At 38.1% G+C, this 14,499-nt stretch overlaps 1 protein-coding gene across 1 annotated transcript; it reads right to left on the reverse strand.

Annotated features, from left to right (window-relative positions):
• Positions 1-8,823: 8,823 nt before the first annotated feature.
• On the reverse strand, positions 8,824-10,673 carry LOC149147287 (glutamate receptor 3.1-like). The gene is made up of 5 exons (XM_089441783.1): positions 10,344-10,673; positions 9,945-10,213; positions 9,779-9,810; positions 9,269-9,663; positions 8,824-9,129 (listed from the first exon to the last, which is right to left on the reverse strand). Exons 1-5 carry the CDS (start codon positions 10,671-10,673, stop codon positions 8,824-8,826), a joined length of 1,332 nt encoding a protein of 443 aa, XP_089297909.1.
• Positions 10,674-14,499: the final 3,826 nt, after the last annotated feature.

Raw genomic sequence — 14,499 nt, forward strand, 5'->3', positions numbered from 1 at the left:
TTTAAAAACATTAATAAATTATATAAATGAAATTTTATCTTACCAAAAAACCACTCATTAAAAAAATTAAACTCAGATATATTAAAAATAATTTAAATTATCTAATATATTATAAATAATTTAAATTTAATTTTCAACGTAAACAAATCTAAAACCCAAAAATTTATAATTTAAAATAATCTATTTGTAAAAGATATACTTTTATTTATACCAAAATATTTTAATATTAAATTAATAATAAATATAATTAAAAATTATTTTAAAAAATCAATATCCCATCTTATTATAGTTAAAACTACATTAACTAAGTATACAAAACTAAATACTGAAAATATATATATATATATATTAAATATAATGATATACTTATCATATAAATAAAAATAATTTAAAACGTACACCGTATAAAAATTGAATTAATATCCTTCAACAAACAAATTTGAGGATGTTTTTAAATAGTAAATACATGAAGGTATATTAAACGTTAATTAAACTGAAATAATCCTTACCAACTTATTTTTCAGTCATTGAAATTCAAGATTTATTATACAATGAATAAGGAATATAGCACACCAGTGGCAGAGGATTGTTTTTTCTTTAATTTTTATTACTAACCGAAATGATGGTCGAATAAGAGTCAAGGGGCCTGAACTAATCATAACGTTAAAAAATATTAAAATTAATTAATTAATTTCATTTACAAAGTTAATTTTTTGAATTATTTTTTATTTTTATGGGTCAACGCTTATCAAATGCAAAATACCTGCCCTGCGGCCGGAGTGGGGACAGCTACAGTGTTCACTTTGTATCCGGGAATCTGCAATGTACAACATTGTAGTTGGCATATCTTTGAATAGAAGAAAGGTTTCTTCTTTAGTTGGCATATCTTTGAATAGAAGAAAGGTTTTTAAAGAAGAGGGATAATTATTGATGTGAGATTTCTATGATTTATATTATTATTAGAATTTTTTTTGGATTAATCATATCATTAAATTTTGAGTTTAAAATGAATTAAAATATTATTTATCATAGAGATTTCGATTCCAAAAACTTAAAAACAAAACATTCTCCATAAAATTCAAATAATAAAATCTACTTACATGGGATAGATAAAAATTAAATAATGTATCAAAATCCCATGAAAGTTGTCAAAAACCTAATGGAAAAATTAGACACAAGTATATTATATTGGAAAAATCAAACACAACGATATCATATACAGAATAACATTGAATTACAAACTGTCACAATCATTAAATACCATGGTCACACTAAAAGAATAGCATGTAGTCTTCAACTTGGCCCTTTGCTCCATGATCAAGAAAACAACTCTTTCAACACAGAAGGACATGGTTGGAGAAAAAGAGAGATTAATGTGGACGTAGCCACATAGTTATGTTACAGTTCCAAGCCTTCTACATGGGCAGATGAGTCTGGGAGAACAGTTTGTGTGGCTACTTTTGAAGGGTTCCATTTCCATCGTGTCAGGTAAATCAATAATGCTACAACTGTAACCAATCCTGATACGACAAAAAGACCCCACACACTGTCAACCTGAATTTCGCTGGATTCCAACGAAGTATATCCACTGTAATCCTCATGGTAATATGGCAACCATTTTTTTTGTAAATCATCGAGTGTGCCATTGTCTGCTAATTCAAGTATTATGTTAGAACCGGTTACACGAGGTAACCACACTGAACTGTAACATGATGACGAGATCGTTGCACTGCGTATCAAAGGAGGTAAGGGGTCTGCCTACGTATGGTGGATTAAGCGAGGTAGATGACTTCCTGAACATATTTGAAAGAGAGGTGTCGGAACAACAACGTTTTGAAGATTTGAAATGGGTACTGCGCTACGCCCGTGAGGTGGTGGGGTACGCACCAAGGAAGCTTTGAGGACTGGCGCGAATGCAGGAGGATGATGCACATACGGTTTGGGAAGCCTCAGATGTGATTAACAGACAAGATTGCCGAGCGGAATGATCCGCACGCGCACCTGTCTAGATGGATACACGCATATTTTAAAATCCTGCGCGGATGCACACAGACTCTGCGTTAGGAGACATGGTCAGTAAGCATGTGCGGTCCAGGAAATTGCACGAATGACCCCCCTGGTTGGAACGACGAAGTATGGAAAGAACGGGTGTGCATAAGGTTGTCCACGCAGGAGCTTTTAACAAAGTACGCAAAGCACTGAACAAGGTATATGGTGCCCAGTGGAGTGGTTGGGACCTACGTGTACCAGCGGTTCTGTGGGCTTATAGGACCATGTGCAAGAAATTGACGGAGCAAGCGCCTCCCAGGCTGGAGTATGGAGCGAACATTGTAATCCCCATAGAATATAAAATGCCTAGTCTGCAAATAGCAGCACTAGTAGATATGACGGCTCGCGGAGCCTTAGAAGAAGGGATCACGCAGCTGAACGAAGTAGAACATTTGGAACCTGAGGAAGAAATCCGACAGGATGATCTTAGGCTCCAAGAACTTATGAAAGAAAGGGTGCGATTAAGGGAGAAAAGCACTCTGGTGGAAGCGGAAGTCAAGAAGCTTGAGGACGAAATAAAGGAAGATTTTCTTGATAAGAAACCCAAGGTGATAAAACAGGGTGCGCACGATCACGGTGATGAATTTAGGGACTACCGTCGAGAGTTGATCAACCTGATGCCTAGGATTGGACCACATATTACTGAACGGGTCACCCATGGTGGCGCACTGCAGATGATAAAGTGTGTGACGCAGCCAGTAACAATCGTAGGTGGGTGTTTTTCAGGAAAAATGATGGATGACTGGTTGAAACCCTATATAGGTGGTGCAACCACTTGACTAACCGTGGGGAGTACAGTCTTAGCACTCTAGGCAGTTGAAAGGAGGTGCGGGACTATAAACTACTCTGCCCGGGAGCTACGCGCAGGAGTAAAGTATCACAAGGTCCGCGACCGCACAAGGGGGGTTGCACTACCGCATGGGTTGGCAGGAAAGTGACCATTGGAGTCACTATTCACGATGTGATTCTCGACTTGAGACCAAATGGAGTGGGCGACAGGCATTTAAGACGCTCTTTATGGGCAAGATTTGGGAAAATCTGCTGCCAAGGGAGCATTAATGAACCGAATTTGGGGGAACAGTCGAATTCAAATTCAAAAGGTGCTATAAATTACAAAGTGTTGCCCTGTGCCAAGCGTTGATTGAGCCCCTGATTAAGAAATTGAGAGATTTCTGGACAAGCAAGATGGCAACATTAAAGGAGGCTAGGGAAATTGCAGAAATGACTGCCGAAGAGGCCACGCAAGCTCTTACCGTGGAGGATGCCCCTGAAGGCACCGAGATTGTTGTGGAAATCCCTAAATCGCCGCGTACACCAAGACCGAACAAGGATAAACAACCAATGATTCTGGTGCATTTGTCCCCACGAAACCCACTGCACACCAGACTAACGATGGAGGAGAAAGGGAAAGCAGTTAACTTGGAAACTGACGAGGAGGAGGAAGACTTGGAGGACCTCATAATTGAAGAAGACGAGGACGAGGGCATGGAAGTAGAAACCGAGGCTACGCACCCTCCAACCAAGCTGCCTGCGTATATCCCTCTGTGGAAGGGGAAGGCAAAAGTGCCCAAGGACCTCAACGAGAGAAAGAGCTCTCTCCAGACTCCGCTCCTCCCAAACGACATCATCTTTGAGGGCATGCACCTAGGGCGGGTGCCAAACTTGAAATTCGAAGATTGGGATCTTGCTGACCATGAGAAATTCCCTCATCTAGAGACCGCGTAGCTCATGAAACCCAAGTAGAACACCATGGCGGGGGTTATCGAATTGGAGCCGCGAAAGTGGTTACGCAGAGTGGAAAAGGCAGGGTTATTAAACTTGCTCTGGGTGCTGCATTTCCACCGTGCCCCAGTAATGATATTCATCATCAACAGCTGCTCTGCCTAGTGCATGGTGGGTGTTTGTGGCTGGAGGAGCCCATCCCCATCATGGACCACTTAATCCATAACATTACCTGGCTCCCGTGCAAAGGAGAGGACCCCGTAGACATCTCGAAGGGGAAGAGCAGCAATTTGGCCATCGCGAAGGCCATGAAGAAGAAATACAAGCTGGAGAATAAGAAAAGGGGCTACGTCATATCCAGCATCAACAAAAAAGCAGTTAAAGTGGCGACCCAGATACTGGCAGGCAAGCTCATGCGGAAGTGTCGCACAGACAAGGTACCTGCACCGGTGGTGGCACTTGCTAAACAATGCGTGGAGGGGATCTAGTTTAACTAGTCTGATTTCTTATGCAAGGAGTTCCTAGAAAATTGCCACAAGGCACAGGAACAAGGAAAATCGTTCCACTATGCATGGCTTCTGCCGTCCATAGTGCTGATGGCAAGAGAATTACCGGAGGACAGCCAGTTCCCCACAATTGATGGGGATTTGCCAGAGGCCGTGAAGTACGCTTCGTTATGGGTCACGAAAGATGCAAACCGGATCCATGACAGTAATATATTCTGGGTGTTCATGGAGATGAACATCAGAATGGGGATTAACTGCAAATCGTGGTTATCACCCACTGTCTACAACGACCTGCAAAGTTTTGCAGAATTTAAATTGGATTTCCACAACATATATATCATAGCACGCAAGGACCCGACCAAGGAATGGAGCGAGCTACCCTACATAGCCATAGATGATGTAATTTTCGATGTACTGGAGACATGGCTGCCAGAGTGGCGCGCCCCAGACATCGCAGCGGTGGAGAAGTCTGCTACGCAGAAGAAGAAAGAGGAGGCCAAACTATGTATGGTGCAGTTGGCAGAGAAGAGAAGGTAAGAAGCAGCGACAGAAAAAGCGCAGGAGGCGTGGGACACTGCACAGATAGCAGCAGAACAGAAAAAGGTCGCAGCAACAGCAACACAGGAGGCAACCAAGAAGGCGCGTAAGGGCCAGAAGTCGTCTTCGCATGGGCAACAGAAAAATATGGAAATAGAGGAAGAAGAGGGTAGCGCAGACCCACAAACAGTGTCAACACTACTAAAATGCTAGCGCCCGAGCGAGCAGACGGGGCCGCGCAAAAAGGTGAAAGCATCCAAGCTGTCGATCAACCCAATCACCCTTACTGAGGTTGATCTGCATGACACAAGCGAAACCGTGCGCGACGTCACCATTGAGGCCCTCCAGAACTTCACGGATGAGAATCAAATTGTGTTGGGGGCTCTCAGAGTGCAGATTTAGGAGTTGCAGGTGCGCACTCCTCAGGTTGGTACCCTTTCGACCAACCTCGCAGTAGGGACAACTGTAACCAAGCAAATGCTATGCGCTCGGATAATCAATACCATAGTGCTACTAGAGGGGGCACTCATTACAACAAATGAGGCTGACAGGCCTACGGTTAGTGCACTCAAAGGGATAGGGATCAACATGGCTACGCTTTCGCGGGAGACACTCTATGTTCTGCAGGATGGGATTACTGTAGAACTGCGGGCTAGGGAGAGCCGCGCGTTGCAAGTGTTGAGCGAGCAAAAGATCAACATGGAGCAGTTGAGCTTGCAATGCGACAAAGTGGTGTCGCAGAACAGGCAAATGGTACAGGTACTGGAAGAAGCCTGCCAGATGGTCCCTAAGCTGGCCATCCTAGCAGACGCACCAGCAGAGGCGCGCATCCACAGATTAGCAGCAGGGGTGTGCGAGGCGCGAGAAGAAATGACCAAGGTTCAGTTGGAGCTGAACCTTCAGATAGTAGAGTTGCAGTTGAAGGCGTAGCCATCCACCCCTCCAGAGTTAAGAGAACAACGCGCCAGTGCTATTACATCAGGGATGGAAGAGATCAGCAGTGCAGTAAGGGATTGCACCAGAACGTTGGAAGTCTTTCTAGGCCCTCACCAATCTGCAGGAGGACCCTAACATCCAGCGCTTAGAGACAGAGGCGCATGAGCTCCAACAGCAGTATGACAACGTCAAAGGGACCGCACAGACAGTGGCCCTCACTCAGAGGCTCGCACGAATGCAATAGGCCAAAGCACTGAAAGAGCAGGTGGACGTAGCATGGCATAGAAAAGCAATCTTGAAGGCACACGTTCAGCCTTGGATCGACGAGGCCTTCATCATTACAACAATAATTGAAAGCAAGCTCGTGCAAATGCAGGGGATGCAGGAACAAAATCTAGGGAAGTAGTTCTAACACTGCGGTCTCAGAGCAACGTGTACAGGAGATTCAACAGGCAGTCGCTCAGTGCGATGCCGACCTTGTAGCTGTTCAAGCAGAGTTGGAGGGTCTCCACGCAAAGATCTTTGCACCGACAGAGTTACTTAAGGGTGAGTCACGATGTTTGTGTTGGGAGCCTATTGGGCGTGGAATCCCTCCAAGGCATGTTTTGGGGCTTAAAGCCCAAGTTTTGACTAAGTCCATTGTAAAGACTCTGTGATTTGTGGGCGCAGAGCACGAAGTCATAATAGAGTCATAAGGTTGTTCGCCCTTGGTTTTGTAATGTAATGTCGGTTTGAAAGATCTACCCAAGATCTACCCATGGTCCGCGGACCATGGGATTGTATAAATAGAGCGAGGCTCTAAGTGTAGAAAGAACATCGAAGAAAGATGAGTCTAAGGAATTGATTGAGTCGAAGTGTAAGTTGTGTCTTTGGGTCGTAGAGTAGGAGAAGGCTCTGCAGCTGAGTGCGCAGGGCAGGTCAAGTCTGTAACCGTGGGAAGAATTAATAAAAGAGAAGTTATACCATATTTTTGTGTATCTTTTCCTGTTTTATGTATTATTGGGTATGAATTGCAAGTTTACTGTTTATTTGTTGCGTGAACTCATATGAATGTGTTGTATAAATAAATATAACATAAGGAATCCATTTACGCAAAGATAACTAACTGGTATAAAAAGATAAGTAAGATCTCGAGTGTGACTTAGGGAAATAGTGCAGAGCATTGCTCCAGCAGCGTGGAAGCCCCATAGCCCCTAGTTAGGGCTGCGCGAAGGCGAATATATCAGGGCGCAAAGGCCAGGGAAGTGCGTGAAGAAACCCACTCGAAGGGACTAACAGTTGGACCAAATCAAACCCCTCAGACATCTCAAGGGTGCGGAAACCTGGTTCTATCACCCACCCATACTACTTCGGGTGAGACCTCAGTCCGTGCTCCGTGGACTGTTGTCGAAAGGGCAAGTAGTACAGGGATTTGTTTGGCTAATTAACTCTGAACCTGGGTGAGGCCCCTACAAGCCAACAATAACCTTAAAATCAACTTATTATTTTTCGTACTACGATATTACCTTACAAATAATAAAAAAAATGGATACCTTGTTGAACTCTTTCATTTATTTTTGAATAAATATTTATATCTATTAATAGAAGATTTCATGGTTCTAACAAGTTATTACAAGTTACATTGAATTGTAATATATTTAATATGTTAGAGAAGGAAATTAGGTTTTTAACTCTTATATTTATTTATAAAGAATGTTTTTATCAATAAATAAAATTATGAAATTGATTAAATTTTACTTTTATAAGCCGGTTAATAAGTAAATAAACTTACATTTTTCTTTATGAATTATTTCTTGGCAAGTTATAATTGTGAGAAATTTTATTTAAAAAATTTCACCCATTTTAAATAAAGAAATTTTGAAAATGTTAATAAATTATATAAATATAATTTTATCTTGGCAAAAAAAATTCATTAAAAAAGTTAAATTTATCTAATATATTAAAAGTAATTTAAATTATTTAATATATTATAAATAATTTAAATTTAACTTTTAACCTAAAGAAATTTAAAATATTCTCTACTAAAAATTAACATTAAAATAATCTATATGTAAAAAATATATTTTTATTTATACTAAAATACTTTAATATTAAATTAATAATAAATATAATTAAAAAATATTTCATATAAATCAATATCAGAATGATGGTCGAATAAGAGTGAAGCCGCCTGAACTAATCATAATGTTAAAAAATATTAAATTAATTAATTAATTTCATTTACAAAGTTTAATATTAAATTAATAATAAATATAATTAAAAATTATTTCATATAAACCAATATCACAATGATGATCGAATAAGAGTCAAGCGGCCTGAACTCATCGTAATGTTAAAAATATTAAAATAAATAAATTAATTTCATTTACAAAGTTAATTTTTTGAATTGTTTTTTATTTTTTAGCCATTGTTACATTAATAGAGGGTGAACGCTTATCAAATGCAAAATACCTGCCCTGCGGCAGGAGTGGGGACAGCTACAGTGTTCACTTTGGATCCGGGAATCTGCAATGTACAACATTGTAGTTGGCATATCTTTGAAGAGAAGAAAGGTTTTTAAAGAAGAGGGGTGATTATTGATCTCAGATTTCTATGATTTATATTATTATTATTAGAATGTATTTTGGATTAATCATATTATCAAACTTTGAGTTTAAAATGAATTAAAATATTAATTTATGACAGATATTTCGATTCCAGGAACTTGTAACATATATAAACTCAAATGTAAAAACAAAACATTCTACATAAAAATCAAATAATGAAATCCACTCACATGAGATAGGTAAAAATTAAATAATGAATCAAAGTCCCACGAAAGTTGTCTAAACCTAATCGAAAAATCAGACAAAAGTATATTATACTGGAAAAATCAAACACAACGATATCATGTATAGAATAACATTGAATTACAAACTGTCACAATCATTAAATACCATGATCACAATAAAAGAATAGCATGTAGTCTTCAACTTGGCCATTTGCTCCATGATCAAGAAAACAACTCTTTCAACACAGAAGGACATGGTTGGAGAAAAAGAGAGATTAATGTGGCCGTAGCCACATAGTTATGTTACAGTTCCAAGTCCAAGCCTTCTACATGGGCGGATGAGTCTGGGAGAACAGTTTGTGGGGCCACTTTTGAAGCGTTCCATTTCCATCGCGTCAGGTAAATCAATAATGCTACAACTGTAACCAATCCTGATACGACAAAAAGACCCCACACATGCCCGGATTCCGGCGGAGTATATCCACTGCAGTCCTCATGGTAATATGGCAACCATCTTTTTCGTAAGTCATCGAGTGTGCCATTGTCTGCTAATTCGAGTATTATGTTAGAAATCTTCTCTGCCAATTTCTCATGCCTGAGACTAAACGCCTGCGCAGAAGCAAGCAATATCAATGAGATTAGATTAAAAAACCATAAATTAGAAAGGACTGAACATTATGAATAGTAAGTTCCGTAGTGGATGTTTGAATGCTTTTAGCTGAAATCAAATTACAGTGGCATCACTTACAAATCCCCAGTTTTGAGTGGTGAACGATTTTCCAGAAAAGGTGAGCATATTGCAATGTTTTGCCACTAGGGATTCCTTGTATGGACGTTCGTCTAGGATGGCACCCACCTTACCAGTAGACAAAACATTAAAATATTCCTCTTCTTTGTTTAAAGGTTTTAGTCTGCGCCCATCAATTTTGAAGTATTCTCTCAACTGTGTTTCGGCGAAGGACCCTTGTTGGAACCCAATATTAACCCTGCTCGCCACCACACTCTGGAAGTCGCTAAGTGTTGGTTCCAAACGTGGGGCTGTTAGAAGAGCCGAGAAATTCGCCGTAGAGCACGAGTACAGAGTTCCCGTAACAAAAAGCCACGCTATAACAACTATGCGCCCCATTACAGTCTTAATATCATCTGTTGAGTAGTATTCGCATCATAAACTTTCATTAGTTTACACGTTCCTCACACAGTGAAAAGAAGTTCAATCAGAGAACTGGAGATGTTAAAACTTAGAAAGAGAGCAACTTACTCTGATTTGTGATCAAAGTCGAAAAACTAAACCTGCACATAACGAGAGATTGCTATATTATTTAAGGGATGTGTATTGGATTCCCTATATAGTTAGTTGCCTTTGATAATTGGAATTCTAACTATTAGAGATAGTGATAGGCCGTGGCATCAAAGTTTTTTCTTACCATACTATGTTTCCAAATTGCCTGCTACCTGAATTCCTTCTGCGCTCTAAAATATAGAGCACCAAGGCTACAGTAATGAAGAACCCGAGTGTTAGTAACCACAATCCAGCGCTGAAAGGCTTCAGAAATGAAAATCCAGAACGAATGTTATCTTCGTTCCTGAGTCGGACTACTGCTACTAGACCAGCATCTAAGACAGCCTGTGTAAACACTACTTTTTGAGCTCGTGCTGCTGTGATGGTAACGTCCCCTACCACTGCATCAAATTTCTGCATGGAAATTCATAGAAATAAAGACGTTAATTATATGAACGATCTGACAATGTTTGAGATACAGAATTTATTTATTTTTAGAGTTGCTGCGAGTATTACTAACAATAGAAACACTAGATTTGAATACCCCTAATGTAATGTTTCCCATAAGCTCATCGTAATTAGGCTCAGTAATTCCATCTCCGACTGGGATGTAATGGACGGAGTAATTGAGAGTTTTGATGGCCGCTTCAAACACCTTCACGCAGAATCCCGTGATGTTTGTTGCATCCGCGCCCGTGATGTTTTTTCCATTGGCCGTGAATTTTGTTCCAACCGAAACGAATTCAGTGAACTCCGTCTTCCAAGGCACACCTACTTTCAGTTCGAATGCATGAATAATTGGATGAAAGGAATGAATGCTAATTATAAGAAAAAGGGTCGACGCAAGAAAAGCGCTGGATCCCACAGAGCCCATTACGAGGAGTTTCACAATAAGAATCTGCAAATCTTAGACTCGATTGTTCCAAATTAAATAAGTTAGTTTGGGTTGGTTGGATACAAGCATTTTCAACTACGCATCAGGATGATCAGGATACCTCAAAAGTCATGTTGGAGTCGTGGACACGACATTGAGGTGAAAGTGCTGAGAAGGGCCGTGGATTTGATGGCCGAGCTGAATGAATTTGGACTGTATATGAATCTGCAATGTTGTACATTGTAGTTGGCTTATCTTTGAATAGAAGATAGGTTTTTGAAGTGAGGTGAAAGTGCTGAGAAGGCCGTGGATTTGATGGCCGAGCTGGATGAATTTGGACCGTTTGGGAAGAGAAAATAAGTGATCCGGTATATGAATGACCTAGTCAATGGATAGTGATAGTAATGCCGTAGTTTAATTATTCTATATATTTTTGGGCGGTGCAATTTTCTCTACCAGAGGAATTAGTTGGAATTACTAGTTTGATTCGTTAATTTTGTAAATTTTCAAGCTAATTCTGAACTAATTCTAATCTCCATTGGAATCACTAGTTCCAATGGATTTCTTCGAATGAAAAAAAAAAATTCCCTCTGTAAGTTGGCTATCAAATTCTCGGAACCTTCACCTCTCTGCATAGACCACGGCCTCAGGAATGTGATAATTCAAAGTTCGAAGATATGGATTGTAATAAAGTTGTCGATTTCTTCGAATGAAGAAAAAAAATCCTCTGCTAGCTGTTTTCAGCGACAAGTTTTTTTTTTCAGAACAAAAAAGCTGTATATATTATGGAAATCTCAGGCACAGTATAGAATGTAGTGGGAATATTGACAATATATTTCAGCTATATAACAAAAGGTGACCGTGTATGCATATACAGATAATGATAACCTGACAACTATATAACTGCATTTACTGACCGCCATACAACTATATAACTGCATTTACTGACCGCCATAACTGCATTAACTGACAAATCTAAATAACAAAACAGATAGAGAGATAGACCCTTATACAGAGAATAAGGAAACAAAAACATGATACCTGGGCATATGAGGTAGATAAAAAGACGGGATCATGATACATACGAAGAGAGATAAGAATTCCTATATACCCGGCATGAAGAATGGTTGAATTTGATGCGTGATAGGAAACAAAAACGTGATACTTGGGCATATGACGTAGATAAAAAGACGAGATCATGATACATACCAAGAGAGATAAGAATTCCTATATACCCGGCATGGAGAATGGTTGAATTTGATGGGTGATAGACCCCACATCGACGCTCAAGTACCATTTTCCGCATTGTGTCCGTAGGTCTTTCTTAAAAAGCATATCAGCAATCATATTCTATGAGCGTTTTACATGTGAAATGAAGAAGAGAGAAGTCTTCCAGATTGATGAGATCTTATGCTTCTATCTAGAAAAATTGGCATTTTTTATTGAATGTTTTCCAATCACATGTTCGAAGATGATTTTTGAGTCACCGAAGATCCGAAGGGGGGCGGTATTCAAGAAAAAATAAAAAGAAAGGAGACCATATAAAGCCATGGCCTCAGCTTTGTTGCATGTCCCTGGACCACCATTCCAGTAAATTGAAAAGTGTTGGTCTTCCATGATATTGATGTATACTCCGTATGCACACATATCGTCTTTTGTTGCACCATCAAAATGAGCCCTCCGATATCTTAACTGAGTAGGCCCAATTTTATTTGATTTTTGTTTCATTTGTTGGGAAATAAAGGGGAAGATAGAGAGATAATAGGGATGATCTGATCGTATATGAGCATGAAATCCACCTTGCAGTTATGAAAAATCACTCTATTCCGCCATTTCCATACAAACCAAAAAACTATAAGGGGAATTGGTCTCCATAATACTTTCTAGGAGCTTCACCATTCAAATGCATCCATAATGGTTGAATGGGATATGATATTGAAACTGAAATGAGAGGCAAGCTTTTTTCAAAGGGCCTGAGTGTGGATGCAGTTTAGAAGAATGTGTATATTGTCCTCTGTCTCAAATAGACAAATAGAGCAAATAGTTGACCTTGCCAATTCTTTTTTTGAAGGTTTGTCCAAGTGAGATTTTTGTTATGATATACAAGCCAAGAGAAAAGTACAATTTTGTATGGGCATCCATATTTCCAAAATGTAAGTGGAAATATTTTCTCGGCAGAATCATGATGCTCTTCTATTAAGGAGATATATATATCTTTAACAAAAATATTTATCCTACCTCCTTTACCCTATGCAATGATGTCCTTTTCCTTAGTCCTGTATATCCCATTGCTCTTCATATTCTAGATTACCTTATCCCATTGGACAGCCATTTGACCATTAAGGCCCAAATCTAAAGCAGATTTCCATCTAAGAATAGCACGCTGCCAATCCAGAATGACTTGAGCACAGTGGAAAATACCTTTCACGAACGAAAAAGACAAATTGACCATTAAGGTCCAAATCTAAAGCAAATTTCCATATAGAAATAGCACCCTCCCAATCCAAAATGACTTGAGCCCAGTAAAAAATACCTTTCAAGTTTCCACGAACGAAAGAGACAAATTGCAAATTCCAAATTTATCTTCTTCATTATACGATGGGAATTCGGAGATGGACTATTTTACTTGGTAGCTTCATCAATTGGATCATTTGTCTTGTCAAAGGTTATTTTCGAAAAAGGAATCTGGATTCGGAGATGGACTATTTTACTTGGTAGCTTAATCACTTGCATCATTTGTCAAAGGTAAAGTTTTGTATGTGGAATTTGTCGGTTTTAATTTTGTTTTGTTGTGTGATTATTTTGGAATATATTTTTAGAATTTTAGTTTAATTATTAAATAGAAGAGAAAGATTTAATTTTCATTGAATATTTTTTATTGATATTTATATTAAAAGTAATTATAGTTTATTTATTTATTTTTATTAAATCTAGTAATTAAAAAAAATGTCATATGAAAAAGGTGGTATGAGATGAGTTATATTTTTAGAGTATGTGGTATTGGTAAGCTATAGTCTTGATTAAGGGTAAAAGAGTCTATTTATAAGTTAAAAATAGTCATAGTCAAATGTGGTGAATCTCCCATAGCTAAGAATATTTATAATTGATAATAACAATTAATATTTTTTATAAATAATAATAATCTAAAATAAAGTGATAGGTTTGTTAACTTTTGTGTTTTTTGATTCTGGTATAGTTTTTCTTCATATATCTAAGGTATTATTTAATTTATATGGCTACCTTAGTTAATAGTTTTTCTCAATTTGGTAGTGTTTTTCTTCATATATCTACAAGGTAAAATTTCTCCTATAATATATGATTCTATTTCTTCATTGACAATCTTCTACTATGGTTTAAGAGGTACATTAGTCAAATTTTCAATAATATTATAGCATGGGTATTCTACATTCCCATATGTGGGTAATGTGTGATTTTGTCCATGCTCAACCTCAAGCTGACTTATGTACCTTTTAAGATAAAAATAAAATACTCTCTAAATAAAAATACTAAGTCAACTACTATAAAAAATAGTAATGAATAAACATGTTTGGTTAGTTTTAATTATCTTAGTGTGCACTTAGCTTAATGATATTACAACCCATTCTGAAGATGTAAAAATCCTTCCTTCTCACCATTAGCCATAAATAAAATATATTGATACTCATATAAAATAACATAATTTTATAACAAATTTAAATAGAAATAAAGTAATTAAAAATAAAAATAAAAATATTATATTTTCTCTTTTGAGTATTAAAAAATTATAATTCTTATATTTTTTTAAATATTTCAATATAAAACTTAAATAAATTATTTGAATATCAAT

This window comes from Pinus tabuliformis, chromosome 9 (genome assembly GCF_031772625.1).
Source record: "Pinus tabuliformis cultivar Carrire ecotype Pingquan chromosome 9, CPIR1, whole genome shotgun sequence".
NCBI classification, from domain to species: Eukaryota; Viridiplantae; Streptophyta; class Pinopsida; order Pinales; family Pinaceae; genus Pinus; species Pinus tabuliformis.